Source organism: Pan paniscus, chromosome 16 (genome assembly GCF_029289425.2).
Source record: "Pan paniscus chromosome 16, NHGRI_mPanPan1-v2.0_pri, whole genome shotgun sequence".
Taxonomy (NCBI): domain Eukaryota; kingdom Metazoa; phylum Chordata; class Mammalia; order Primates; family Hominidae; genus Pan; species Pan paniscus.
Window position 1 is genome coordinate 65531954 of NC_073265.2, and position 13282 is coordinate 65545235.

The 13282-nt window shown below is 55.6% G+C and overlaps 1 protein-coding gene across 2 annotated transcripts; it reads left to right on the forward strand.

Moving 5' to 3' along the window:
• The first annotated feature begins 3315 nt into the window (after positions 1 to 3315).
• ISL2 (ISL LIM homeobox 2) lies at positions 3316 to 11389 on the forward strand. Of its 2 annotated transcripts, none has more exons than XM_063597127.1 (6): positions 3316 to 5849; positions 6693 to 6882; positions 7167 to 7429; positions 9191 to 9474; positions 10049 to 10216; positions 10513 to 11389. In XM_063597127.1, the coding sequence occupies exons 1-6, from the start codon at positions 5792 to 5794 to the stop codon at positions 11152 to 11154; spliced, it is 1605 nt and encodes a 534-aa protein (XP_063453197.1). In that variant the 5' UTR covers positions 3316 to 5791; the 3' UTR covers positions 11155 to 11389. The 2 variants fall into 2 exon arrangements, with proteins under 2 accessions (XP_063453197.1, XP_034795097.1); XM_034939206.4 differs by having other exon boundaries at positions 10634 to 11389.
• Positions 11390 to 13282: the final 1893 nt, after the last annotated feature.

Here is a 13282-nt window from a genome sequence, read left to right on the forward strand (position 1 = left end):
CGTGTAATGACCCCATGTGGTCTTTTTATCTCCTCCCCACTGGCTACTCCCCATTGATCCCCTCAGGTCAAGAGTACTATAGATTATGGGTTGGTTGGTTTTAATACAGAATCATCTTGGCATATGTCCATGATAACCCAGGTAACAAACAAAACTATTCCCATCTGGACACACTCAAGTACCACAGGTTCATAACCAGTCTCATGGACAGCTGTGGGGTGTGGGTCTGGGTCTCACGGACAGCTGTGGGGTGTGGGACTGAGTCTCAGTCGCAGTCCCATCTCTTTAATAGTTGTGTTAACTTGTGAAGGATATTAGTTTATTTATTTCTCAGTGGCTGAAAGATGGTATTAGGACCTGCCTCAGAGGCAGGGCCAACTTCACAGAAACCCTGTGCATGGAGGGGTAAGACACACTTGATTTGATGCTCTGCCATTGCTGTCTTGAATTTTTATTTTTATTTTTTTTTTGAGACAGAGTCTCTCTCTGTCACTGAGGCTGGAGTTCAGTGGCACGATCTTGGGTCACTGCAGCCTCTGCCTCCCGGGTTCAAGTGATTCATGCCTTAGCTTCCCGAGTAGCTGGGACTACAGGCATGCGCCACCACACCTGGCTAAATTTTGTATTTTTAGTACAGACAGGGTTTTGCCATGTTGGCCAGGCTGATCTCAAACTCCTGACCTCAATTGATCCACCTGCTTCGGCCTCCCAAAGTGCTGGGATAATGGGTGTGAGCCACTGCCCCTGGCCATTGACATTTTTTTTTTGAAAATTTTGATGATTATATTTCAAGATTTTTTTCTGTGCATGTACATGCACATACACATACATAAATACTCAAACTTTTTTTTATTATACTTTAAGTTTTAGGGTACATGTGCACAACGTGCAGGTTAGTTACATATGTATACATGTGCCATGTTGGTGTGCTGCACCCATTAACTCGTCATTTAACATTAGGTATATCTCCTAATGCTATCCCTCCCCCCTCCCTTTTTTTTTTTTTTTTTGAGACTGAGTCTCGCTGTGTCGCCCAGGCTCGAGTTCAGTGGCGCAATCTCGGCTCACTGCAAGCTCCGCCTCCCAGATTCATGCCATTCTCCTGCCTCAGCCTCCCGAGTAGCTGAGACTACAGGCGCCCACCACCACGCCCGGCTATTTTTTTTGTATTTTTAGTAGAGACAGGGTTTCACCATGTTAGCCAGGATGGTCTCGATCTCCTGCCTTGTGATCTGCCCACCTCGGCCTCCCAAAGTGCTGGGATTACAGGTGTGAGCCATCGCGCCCGGCCTGAAATTCTTAATAATTTTTTAAACAAAGGGTCGTGCATTTTTATTTTGCAATGGGATCTGCAAATTATGTGGCCATTCCTGCTCAGGAGATTGGTGGGCACTTTAATGAGACCTCATAACGGCTGCTTAGCCCAGAGCCCCAGCTACAGCACGTGCTCAGTAACTTAGGGAAGAGAGAAGGGGACTCAGGAAGGAGGGAGAGGGGCCCAGCAGTGCCTGTGGGTACCTGTTTGCTCAAAGGGAATCTGGGGTTGGGGAGGCAGGCAAGGCTGGGGAGAGAGCATGGGTCTTGGATGTCAGGAAGCCTGAAGCCTGACCTCGACTTGCCAAGTTTCTTCCTGCCCCCAGGCCTTAGTTTCTTCTTTGAAACATGGTGCTCCATCCCTATCCCAAAAGCAAGTTCTCAGATGCCTGTGGTGGGTGAAGATGTGGATGCTGAGGCTGTCTCTGGCCTGCTGTATTCAACATCTCCAACTACCTTTGGAGAAGAGTAAAAGCCTTTGGGAGTGGGGCAGAAGGAGAATGGAGGGGGATGGAGGCTGGAGCAAGAGGAGAAGCCTGGTCCAGTGACTTAAGCTGGGCAGCAAGGTCTCAGCCCTGGACAGCAGAAGTTCATCCAGAGGGACTCCAGCAGGAAGAGGTCTGGCCTGGGTCAGGGGACCTGGCTTCCGGCTCTATCTCCATTACATGCTGGGTAACAGGTCACCAGGTCTCAGTTTCCTTTCTGATATTCACAGTAGGACTGATGCTCCCACACTAGCAACAGCTTCCTCTGTGTTGGCTGGACATTGTGCATGGGGCTGTGCCTTTGTAAGTGATGTGGTAGAGGAGGTTTTGGGGAGAAAATAATCAGGGAGACTTCTCTGTGCTTCTGAACTCTCCCCAGTACAGGCTAGTTTTATGGGATAAAGCATAGCTATGGAGCTCAAGCTGCCATTCCTGATAAGGAGAAAGTGCTCTAAGACCCAGGATAGGAGGCACCCAGGTCTCCTGCATGCCAGCCTGGGATGTGGAGAGTGTGTGGCCCCTCCATACCTGAGAAGGGAGCAGCTAGGAGGCAGAGAACCAGGGTAGGGTCACATCAATGGTGCCTGTGGCCGTGCCCAGCAGGTGCAGGTGTTTTCTTCTCCCATGTCAGTGCTGATCTCTCAGGGGTGGCTGTGACCAGAAGTCACACATGGAGTGATTTTGAAATGGATCCCTGGTTTTACAGCTCCAGAGATGTGAAATGGGTGAATGATGGAGCTACACTCATATGGCTCTTCAATGGCACAGTGAAAAAAGCAAGCAAGATGGAGCCAGATAGACCTGGGTTCAATGCCAGCAATGATTTAACCTGTGACCTGAGGCAGTAACTTCCCCTCTCTGAGCCTCAGTTTCCTCGAGGATTGGAGGGGCCCAATACTACCCACCACATGGCATTACTTTTAAGACCTAATAGGCTAACAACAAGGACTTTGCACATGGTGGCCCTGAACAAATATTTGTTTTGACCTGGCTTCCTAGCATCCCAGGAGGGGTGACCCTCTCCAAGCCGCACCTCCCTAGTGAAGTTTCAAAGGACAGGTTTTTCTGGATGGGAAGGAAGAGTTTCTCTGGGCAGGAGAGGGTTAAAAGCTGGGCCTACGATTCCAGCCTGGGGCTGCCCCCTCCTGGCCAGCTGTCTGAACCCCTGAATTATAGATTTGCTTGCTCCTGGCCTGGCGAGCAAGAGCTAGTAGGTGCTGGGAGCCAGGCCTAGTCCAGGGTCACCTGAGGGTAGGGCCATTGGGCCAGACGCACCTCCTCACTCCACATGCAGACACACACACCAAGAGTCCCCTCCCAGTTCTGACTGTGCACCCACATTCACAGATATAACCTGTACACAAAGTCTATGCACAGACCACACATCTCTAAACCCCATCTACACAGCAGACACACACACAGCAAGCACACATCGAAATACACAAAGAAATCATCAGATGACACACACTGCGACATACTTAGACCTCCCCTCCCCACCCAGACACATGCAGGCAGGGTGGGCAGAGGCTCCCAACATAAAGATACAGCCACAGTCATAACTGTCATAATTAACACATATGGAGCACTTACTCTGTGCTAGGTATTGCTCTAAGCCCTTTCCAGAGAACAGTTTATTTAATTATTATGTAATAGAGATAGCTACAATTATTATACCCCCATTTTACAGATGAGGAAACTGAGGGAAGGAGAATTAAAATAAGATGCCTGAGGTCACACAGGTGTCCTGGCACAGCCTCAGGCACAGATACCCACCCCCTCGCTCTTGTCCCCCATTTACATAAACACATTCATTCAAACGCAGCATCCCCCAACCCCTGACCCGCCCGCACACACTCAGGGTGAGCGCTCTTTGGGGGACTGTTGACTAAAGACGCAAGAAATGGCCTATTGGCCAACGGGTGCTAAACTGTAACAAGAGCCGGTCCGGTGGCCGGGCGCGGTGGCTCACGCCTGTAATCCCAGCACTGTGGGAAGCCGAGGTGGGCGGATCACGAGGTCAGGAGTTCGAGACCAGCCTGACCAACATGGTGAAACTCGGTTTCTACTAAAAATACAAAAATTAGCGGGTCGTGGTGGCGCTCGCCTGCAATCTCAGCTACTCAGGAGGCTGAGGCAGGAGAATCGCTTGAACCCGGGAGGCGGAGGTTGCAGTGAGCTGAGATCGCACCATTACACTCCAGCCTGGGCGGCACAGCAAGAGTCTATCTCAAAAAAAAAAAAAAAAAAAAAAGCCGGACCGGTGAGAAGACTAGACCTCCTAAAGGTGGAGGCGGAGGTCAAAAGCCGGACGCTAATGGACGAGGCTTAAAGCGCTCGCCCCAGCGCGGGGCCGGTGAGGAACGTTCACCGTGGACCATGGTCGAATAATGTTAGCGTGCACTCGGGGCCTCGCCCTAGCCTTCTGCAAAGCTTCGGCCTGCGCCCTTGGCTGCATCCGTTTCGAGGCCAACCAACCTCATGCTCTTAGTAGAACGGCAGTAGCGACCGCGCCCTCAGGCCCACAAGCCCGAAGGTCTGGGCAGGGTCTGGAATGGTGGTGGAGACACTTTATCCGCAGGCGTTTCACCTCGCGCCCCACCCAGGCGCACACCAAGTTCTTGGTACTCCTTTTAATGGGAAAACAAGAACAGACACCATGGTTGGATAAATGTTATTTATAATTCATGGGCCGGTCTTTGAACCCTTTCAAACAAAACCCACAGCGAGTTCTTTGAAAGAATGCCTGGACTCTGCTCAGAGCTCTCAGATTTTCTCAGGACCAACGAGCCGCCGCCTCGCAGATACCACTGTAAATTACCCAGCGTCTTACGTTCGTTTCTGATTATTTGCATTGCAGTGGGTTTGTGAATGAAGGACAAGAGTTTAGAAAAATCTTTTATTTTGGAAGTTGGACACGCAATCGACCCCAGCAGTGTTCCTAAAAGGAGCTATGCCATTTGGATTGGGGAAAAATGAGGGGGCGGGGAAGTCCATGTTACATTTAAAACAACAACAGCAACAAATTAAAAGCAAAACAAAACAACAAAAAAAGGAAGTGGAGCAGGAGGAGGAGATGGTGGTGGAGGAGAGGGAGGAGGGGCAGCAGCAGCGGCAGCAGCAGCAAGGATGGAGTCAGGACCCGTCCCAGTCCCGGGTGAGCGCTTTTGGATCTGGGTTCTGGCTCAACCCACTTAATGCCCCAATCTGAAGTTTTCTACAGTGTGTGTGGATAGGAAAGTCTAAATAGAGTTTATCAGAACCCAGGTGGTCATTCTCTACCCTCTCTCTAGCTTGGACCCGAAGAACAAAGGCACATGAGAGGAGAAAGGTGACCAGCTGGACGATGACGGTCACGTCCAAACGGATCCCCCTTGTCCTTGGCTCTCTCGTCCTGAGAGTGGGTTTAATTTTTTTTTTTTTTAATTTATATAAGAAGGGAGCTCTTAAAGGAGAGCCATCTCCACCCTCAGGTATCCATCACCCACTCCAGCGCGCCTGGGAAAACCGCCCCGAAAGTCCAAGAGGAAGCTCAGAGTTGTAACGGCCGCGGAGCCAGCTCGGCGGTGACGCAAGGTCCAGTCCAGATTGCCAGGCCCGGGGCATGAGAGAGGATCCTTGTAGGTTTCGGAGGTGGGGGGGCTGCACTCCATTGTTCACTCCGGGCCAATCAGGGTTGGCCCACTTCCTCCCAGCCAATCTCCCTTCACCCCCAGCCTCCAACCCAACCCACGCCGCCCATCAGCCTCTGGATCCCCATCACCTCCCCCGTATCCCCGGCAGTTCTGGGGAAGCTTCGTGACGCCACAGGTCCCGCCCCCAGCTCCGGCCCGGGGCTAGTGCGTGTTGACGTCATGCTGCGTGCGGGCCGGTGCGGAATCGCTCCTTCAACTCCGCGGGGCAGTAGGAGTTAGTTAGCAAAGAGTCGAGGCCGGGCGCGCGACCCTCGTCCTTCTGCCCCTGGCCGCACACTTTGCGCACATCTCTTTTTCTGCATGGTGGATATTATTTTTCATTATCCTTTTCTGGGTGCTATGGGTGATCATTCCAAGAGTAAGTATTTCTGTGTGTGTGTGTGGGGTGGGGTGTGTGTGTATGCTTAATATGCAAAATTTCTAATGCAGAAAAATGTTTAGTGGATTCTACAAGTGGCTTCTATTTGTCAGAATAGTTTAGGAGAGAAAAAACGAATGCATGTCTCCTGCAGGACTGCTTATCTTTGGGAATCCTGTTGTTTTATTTTATAAGTAAACACTATTTCTCAAGCCGGCTAGGATGACTTCGGGCTGCGAAATCTGCTTCTGTTTTGCGCAAAGGCAATTAGGTTTGATTTAGGGATGTGGGGTTTTTTTTTTTTTTTTTGGTTGTTGTTTGTTTGCCTTTCGGTTTTTCAAAGCTAGGAAGCTTTCTTTCGCTTGCTCTGGGATATTTAAACTAAGAAATGTCTGAGAGGATGAGCGGGGACTGCCGAAAGACGATGTGTCTGTGTTGGGATAGGAGGCAGCCGCTGTGAGTGGGAGTGTGTGAGCGGAAATGCCAGGACAGCACCGTTAGGTGTTGATATCCAGGCGTCCGCAGTGCCTGTGTATTTACTCTCTTCTTAGTTTCGTGTTTGCGTTTAGTTTCAAGACACGTCGACAAAACGACTGTGATTAATGAATGTAATAACGAAATATTTGGGGTGGGGGACAGAAGAAACCTTCAGCAATCCACAAGATACTGGTTTTTCGTTTCCAATGCTCTGGACCTTTAGAGAGCTCATCATCTTTCCTTATGGTCGCAAGTCTTGAAAGAAAGAGCAAGAGAGCGAGCGGGTTGGGTTGGGGCTGGAGTGGCCGAGGCCGGCCTGGGTCCAGGCAGTCAGGCCTGACGCGGCCCCGCGCCCTTTCCCGGCAGAGAAGCCCGGGACGGCCATGTGCGTGGGCTGCGGGAGTCAGATCCACGACCAGTTTATCCTGCGGGTGTCGCCCGACCTCGAGTGGCACGCGGCCTGCCTCAAGTGTGCCGAGTGCAGCCAGTACCTGGACGAGACGTGCACGTGCTTCGTGAGAGACGGGAAGACCTACTGCAAGCGGGACTATGTCAGGTGAGGCCGGCGGGAACCCGGGCTGGGCCACCGCGCGCCGGGGCCGGGGCCGGGACTGGGGATGGCGGCCTGCCCGCGCGCCCCGGCCCTGCCCAGGGAGAAGGCCATCCGCATCCCGCACGGGTGCCGCAGCGCTCCCCCGGGCCCGGGAATGCCCGCAGGCGGGTCACCGCAGTCTCCTGGTGGCCACAAAGTGTCCTGGGCGCGCGCCGGAGCCGTAGCAGCCAGGGAGATGAGGGCGGCCGCAGGCCCAGCGCTGACACCGCCGCACCTTGGGCCCGCAGGCTGTTCGGCATCAAGTGCGCCAAGTGCCAGGTGGGCTTCAGCAGCAGCGACCTGGTGATGAGGGCGCGGGACAGCGTGTACCACATCGAGTGCTTCCGCTGCTCCGTGTGCAGCCGCCAGCTGCTGCCTGGGGACGAGTTCTCGCTGCGGGAGCACGAGCTGCTCTGCCGCGCCGACCACGGCCTCCTGCTCGAGCGCGCCGCGGCCGGCAGCCCGCGCAGCCCCGGCCCGCTTCCCGGCGCCCGCGGCCTGCATCTGCCCGGTAAGCGCGCCGGGGCCTGTGCAGGGGTGAGCGGGGTGTGTGTGCGTGCGTGTGTGTAGGGGTATGCTTGTGTCCCTAACGAGAAGTTGTCAGTTGTGTGTGGTTCCGTCTGCCGGGATAGTGTTTTTCTGTATCAGTGCGGAACTGTGTGCTGGGAACAAGGCTGTGTGTGTTCTCGTGTGCTCGGGAGAAACTGCGTGTGTATGAGTGTGTGAGCACGGAGAATTGTGCAGAATCGTGTTCTCCATGACCAGGAACATGCAGGGCACAGTGCTAGGAGCAGAAAAGTGGATGACAACAGGGAATCTTAAGTGGTGTCCGTCTTGGGGCTTGTATTAGGAATTTCTTGGAGGAATATGTGTTATTGTCAGAGGGGAAGGTTTGCCCAGGGGTATGTGTGTAAGTAACACAGCTCCAAACTGGGAGCTGGGCAGGAGCTTGGTCAGCCAGGAGCCAAGAACCCAATAAAGAGGGGTTTTTGCCATCTTGTTTTGAGGCCCAGTTTGATGAACAATTTAGCCAGGTTCTTCTGGGGGAGGGGGAGTATCAATGCATAGTGGACTGTCACTGGAATATTCTGGGTCCTAATCAGCAGCTGCCCAGAGATGGGGTCTGAGTGTATAATGGGCAGGTACGGCTGAACAGAAACAGAGGTGCCTCCACCCCAGGCAAGGCAGTTTCCCCCAGGTAGCCATAGGCCTGCAGCACAGATCCGCAGACCAGGCTGGGCCTCTGGGTGCTGTGTGGCCTTGCCCCGCTCCTCCCCTCTCTGGATCTTCACTTCCTCCCTATAGAAAGAGGAAACTGGGCTGGATGGGCTATTTGTAAATATTTGTCCAGACCTAGAAATTCGTAGAGGGGAACATAAACCGAAATGGTGCAGTACAGATCCACGGTATATATGGGTCGGGATCAAATGGAGATGTGAAATGGGAGCAAGCGGGTATTCAGTGCACCCCCATCTGGGATCTCGGAGAGGCTCCCCTTTGTTTGTTTCGGGCTTCAGGGTGCAGGCTCTGGAATCAGTCACTGTTTCCCCGGGATGGAGAGAACCTGGGGCCAAGCGAGGAGAGTGCCAGCGGCTGCTCAGCACCTTGGTCGGTGGGAGGCCACTGGGCTGGGGAACCTGGAGCCTTGAGGAAGGAGACAGGGGCCGAAGCCCAAGGGCGGGCAGGAAGGAACTGTTGCAAGCCCTGGAGGCCCGTCCATAACCGTGGATGAGTCTTCTACACATGTGGCCTGGCCCTGTCCAAATGGGCTCTGAAGGAGGGGAAGGGCCCTCGTAGGCCCCCGGCATATTCGCACCTCCCACCCAGTCCCCTGGGCAGCGCCTCGCCCCGGGTCCACGTCGGTCCCTTTCCCTCTCCAGAGTCCTGGGCAAGCCTCTTTCCTCTTCCTCTGAAACTCCGACTTCTTCCGGAGGGCTTCGCTCGTTCCGAGGGTCCTGCGACTGGAGGAGGCACATCCCTGAGCAGCCACTCCCTCCCCGCAGCGGCCTGTCGCCGAGCTCCCGTGCCCTGCTTGAGCTCGGGAGAGATCGCTGCGGGGCAGTCCGGCCCGGGAGCGAGAGAAAGAACGAAAATGCACAGCTCTCTCCGCGTAAGGCGAACAGATGGAGAGGAAGACGAACAATTAAACGAAACAAACAGAATAAAACAGAAACGAAATCGGGCCCCGGGGGGCTGGGCCACCCGGAGGTTGGGCTCGGGGCGGGTGGGTGGCGGCCCCTCGCTAACCTCTGGCCTCACCCTGTCCTGGCAGACGCTGGGTCGGGCCGGCAGCCCGCGTTGCGCCCGCACGTGCACAAGCAGACGGAGAAGACGACCCGCGTGCGGACTGTGCTGAACGAGAAGCAGCTGCACACTCTGCGGACCTGCTACGCCGCCAACCCGCGACCCGACGCTCTCATGAAGGAGCAGCTGGTGGAGATGACCGGCCTGAGCCCGCGGGTCATCCGCGTCTGGTTCCAGAACAAGCGCTGCAAGGACAAGAAGAAATCCATTCTCATGAAGCAGCTGCAGCAGCAGCAGCACAGCGACAAGACGGTGAGCGGCCGCTGGGCCGGAACCTCGAGTCGGGTGGGGGCTGCGCTTCCGCCGCGGTATCTGCGTGCCCTTTTCTGGGCGAGCCCTGGGAGATCCAGGGAGAACTGGGCGCTCCAGATGGTGTATGTCTGTACCTTCGCAGCAAGGCTTCCCTTGGATTTGAGGGTTCCTATTTTGTCTGGGATCGGGGTTTCTCCTTGTCCCAGTGGCAGCCCCACGTTGCGGGTTCCGGGCGCTGCGCGGAGCCCAAGGCTGCATGGCAGTGTGCAGCGCCCGCCATTCGGGCTGGTGGGTTGTGCACTCCGTCGGCAGCTGCAGAAAGGTGGGCGTGCAGGTCTTGCCTTTCCTCACCGGGCGGCTGGCTTCCAGCACCGAGGCTGACCTATCGTGGCAAGTTTGCGGCCCCCGCAGATCCCCAGTGGAGAAAGAGGGCTCTTCCGATGCGATCGAGTGTGCGCCTCCCCGCAAAGCAATGCAGACCCTAAATCACTCAAGGCCTGGAGCTCCAGTCTCAAAGGTGGCAGAAAAGGCCAGACCTAACTCGAGCACCTACTGCCTTCTGCTTGCCCCGCAGAGCCTTCAGGGACTGACTGGGACGCCCCTGGTGGCGGGCAGTCCCATCCGCCATGAGAACGCCGTGCAGGGCAGCGCAGTGGAGGTGCAGACGTACCAGCCGCCGTGGAAGGCGCTCAGCGAGTTTGCCCTCCAGAGCGACCTGGACCAACCCGCCTTCCAACAGCTGGTGAGGCCCTGCCCTACCCGCCCCGACCTCAGGATTCTGCGGGTTGGGGATTTAGCCACTTAGCCTGGCAGAGAGGGGAGGGGGTGGCCTTGGGCTGAGGGGCTGGGTACAGCCCTAGGCGGTGGGGGAGGGGGAACAGTGGCGGGCTCTGAAACCTCACCTCGGCCCATTACGCGCCCTAAACCAGGTCTCCCTGGATTAAAGTGCTCACAAGAGAGGTCGCAGGATTAACCAACCCGCTCCCCCGCCCTAATCCCCCCCTCGTGCGCCTGGGGACCTGGCCTCCTTCTCCGCAGGGCTTGCTCTCAGCTGGCGGCCGGTCCCCAAGGGACACTTTCCGACTCGGAGCACGCGGCCCTGGAGCACCAGCTCGCGTGCCTCTTCACCTGCCTCTTCCCGGTGTTTCCGCCGCCCCAGGTCTCCTTCTCCGAGTCCGGCTCCCTAGGCAACTCCTCCGGCAGCGACGTGACCTCCCTGTCCTCGCAGCTCCCGGACACCCCCAACAGTATGGTGCCGAGTCCCGTGGAGACGTGAGGGGGACCCCTCCCCGCCAGCCCGCGGACCTCGCATGCTCCCTGCATGAGACTCACCCATGCTCAGGCCATTCCAGTTCCGAAAGCTCTCTCGCCTTCGTAATTATTCTATTGTTATTTATGAGAGAGGACCGAGAGACATGGTCTGGACAGCCCAAGGCGCCAGGATGCAACCTGCTTTCACCAGACTGCAGACCCCTGCTCCGAGGACTCTTAGTTTTTCAAAACCAGAATCTGGGACTTACCAGGGTTAGCTCTGCCCTCTCCTCTCCTCTCTGCGTGGCCGCCGCTCTGTCTCTCCACGCCCCACCTGTGTCCCCACCTCGGCCGGCCCGGAGCTCGCCCACGCGGACCCCCGCCCTGCCCCCGCTCAGCGCTCCCTGGCGGCTTCGCCCGGGCTCCTAGCGGGGAAAAGGAAGGGGATAACTCAGAGGAACAGACACTCAAACTCCCAAAGCGCATGATTGCTGGGAAACAGTAGAAACCAGACTTGCCTTGAAAGTGTTTAAGTTATTCGACGGAGGACAGAGTGTGTGAGCCTTTGCCGAACAAACAAACGTAAGTTATTGTTATTTATTGTGAGAACAGCCAGTTCATAGTGGGACTCGTATTTTGATCTTAATAAAAAATAATAACCCGGGGCGACGCCACTCCTCTGTGCTGTTGGCGCGGCGGGAGGGCCGGCGGAGGCCAGTTCAGGGGTCGGGCTGGCGTCGGCTGCCGGGGCTCCGCGTGCTGCGGGCGGGGCGGGCCCGGTGGGGATTGGGCGCGGCCGAGGGGGTGGGGCTGGGCGCATGCGCGCTGAGGGCCCTCCCAGAAGCAGGAGCGCCCCACTGGCGACCCCTGGGCACCTGGCGGCCGAGGCCCGCGGGCAGGAGGCGGGACCCGTTTGGGCGGGAAAACTGCGGCGCTTGTGGCGGCTGAGCGGCGGACTCCGGCCTAGGGTTATGCGGGCGAGGGCGCGCCCCGCTCCCGGAACCAGCCTTGGCCTGGCGCCTGCCGAGCCCCGGGCCCCACTCTCGCTCGGCGCCGCGGGCCTTCCCGGCGCTTCCTTCCCCAGCGGTCCGCGGCCCTGGGTGAGGCTCGAAGCCCCGCGCGCTGCCCCTGGCCCTGCAGCACAGCAGTGAGGCCAACCCCGGCCAGAGCGGGCGGCCGTGATGGGCCGTGCTCTGCGCTGTCCCCGGAGTGGATGCGCGACGTGATCAATCCGCGGCATTTATTAATTCCACAGTCTAGACAGAGGCGGGGCCGGGCGGCGGCTGCTTATCTGCGTTTGGCATCACCTGCAAGCGATACACCGAGGGGCCGCAACGAGCCCCCGCTAGGAGCGCGGCTGCCGGGAAAATAAGTCCACCCAGAACCAGTCTGGCGTGTCCTTGGTTTATTTTCTTTCCAGACCGAAGTGGAGGGGGTCGGAGGTGGCCCGGGTGGGAGGGAGCTGGGAATGGCCCCTGGATATGCCGTGCCCAGGTCACTTGGTGTGACATTTCAAACCCCTGCGACTTGTTTTCTTGAAAACTGGCTTTAGTGATCGCAGGAAATAACCGAGAGATACTGAATCTCCAGTAGGCCCCCGGGCAACCGCGCACACACAAAAACAAAAAACCCCAAAAGAAAGAAAAAAAACCCACGGAGGCTCAGGTTTTACTCTTTACAAATATTTAACCCTTTGGCAGCCTGGGACAGTTCTTTTCCAAGACCAGCCTTCACTTAGTGGACTGAGGGAGCTTCCCGACTACCAGTTAGTCCACCGCTGTTGTAAGAACCTCTGGCGTTGAGTTGTCGTTTCCCTGTCCCTCGAGTTAAGCGACCCACAAGCATATCCTTCTTTGTCCAAGGTTTGTTTTGAAAGTGGGCAACGCCCTAACTGGGTAGGGGATAGTTGCCATCTTAGCTTAGGTAGGGGCTGGCAAGGAAAACGTGTCTGGGGGGCCCTGTAGTCTTCAGATAGAGAAGTAGGTGCCTTCTGTTAGCCATGGCTGCTTGGATGGCCAAAGGCCACTGTGGGTTTTTCAGCAGCGCTTTTAGCAGAATTCCTTCACACTGCCCCCACCCCACTTGCAGATGGTGGAAGGCTTGCTGGCAATTACTGAAAGAAAATGGGAGGTGGGAAAATGGAGCTGCATTTATATTTTACTTCCTGAATGTCAAGGTGATGCTGGCACAAATATTAAAGGGAACATTCCCCTTCTTTGGGATATAGGAAATGCTGCTGCAAACTTAGAGATAAGGGAAGAGATATGCAGAGTTAATGAGGACCAGCTTTACCTCTCAAGTGCCCAGAAATGGCTTTAATAATCAGGTCTGGGTTCTTTGAGGCTTCCTTTCTTTAACTTAGACCATTCCTTCCCAACAGAAATACAGATTTCTCCTTTTACCTTCTGGCTGGCCATTAGATAGGGGGCTAAAACTTCGAATAAATCTCACTGTCAAAAACTTTTGATTTATCCAGAATATTTGGGTTTTCTCATTTTTTTAAAAAGGAAATAACAGGTTATTGAATAAAGAATTTCATTAATGGTTAATTAGCTCT

Bases quoted from the DNA above. Each gene is read 5' to 3' on its own strand.
- ISL2 (XM_063597127.1), top strand. From the start codon at position 5,792: ATGGTGGATATTATTTTTCATTATCCTTTTCTGGGTGCTATGGGTGAT. The intron at 7,430-9,190 runs GTAAGCGCGCCG...CTGTCCTGGCAG, and splicing joins CCGCGGCCTGCATCTGCCCG to ACGCTGGGTCGGGCCGGCAG. The intron at 10,217-10,512 runs GTGAGGCCCTGC...CCTTCTCCGCAG, and splicing joins AACCCGCCTTCCAACAGCTG to GGCTTGCTCTCAGCTGGCGG.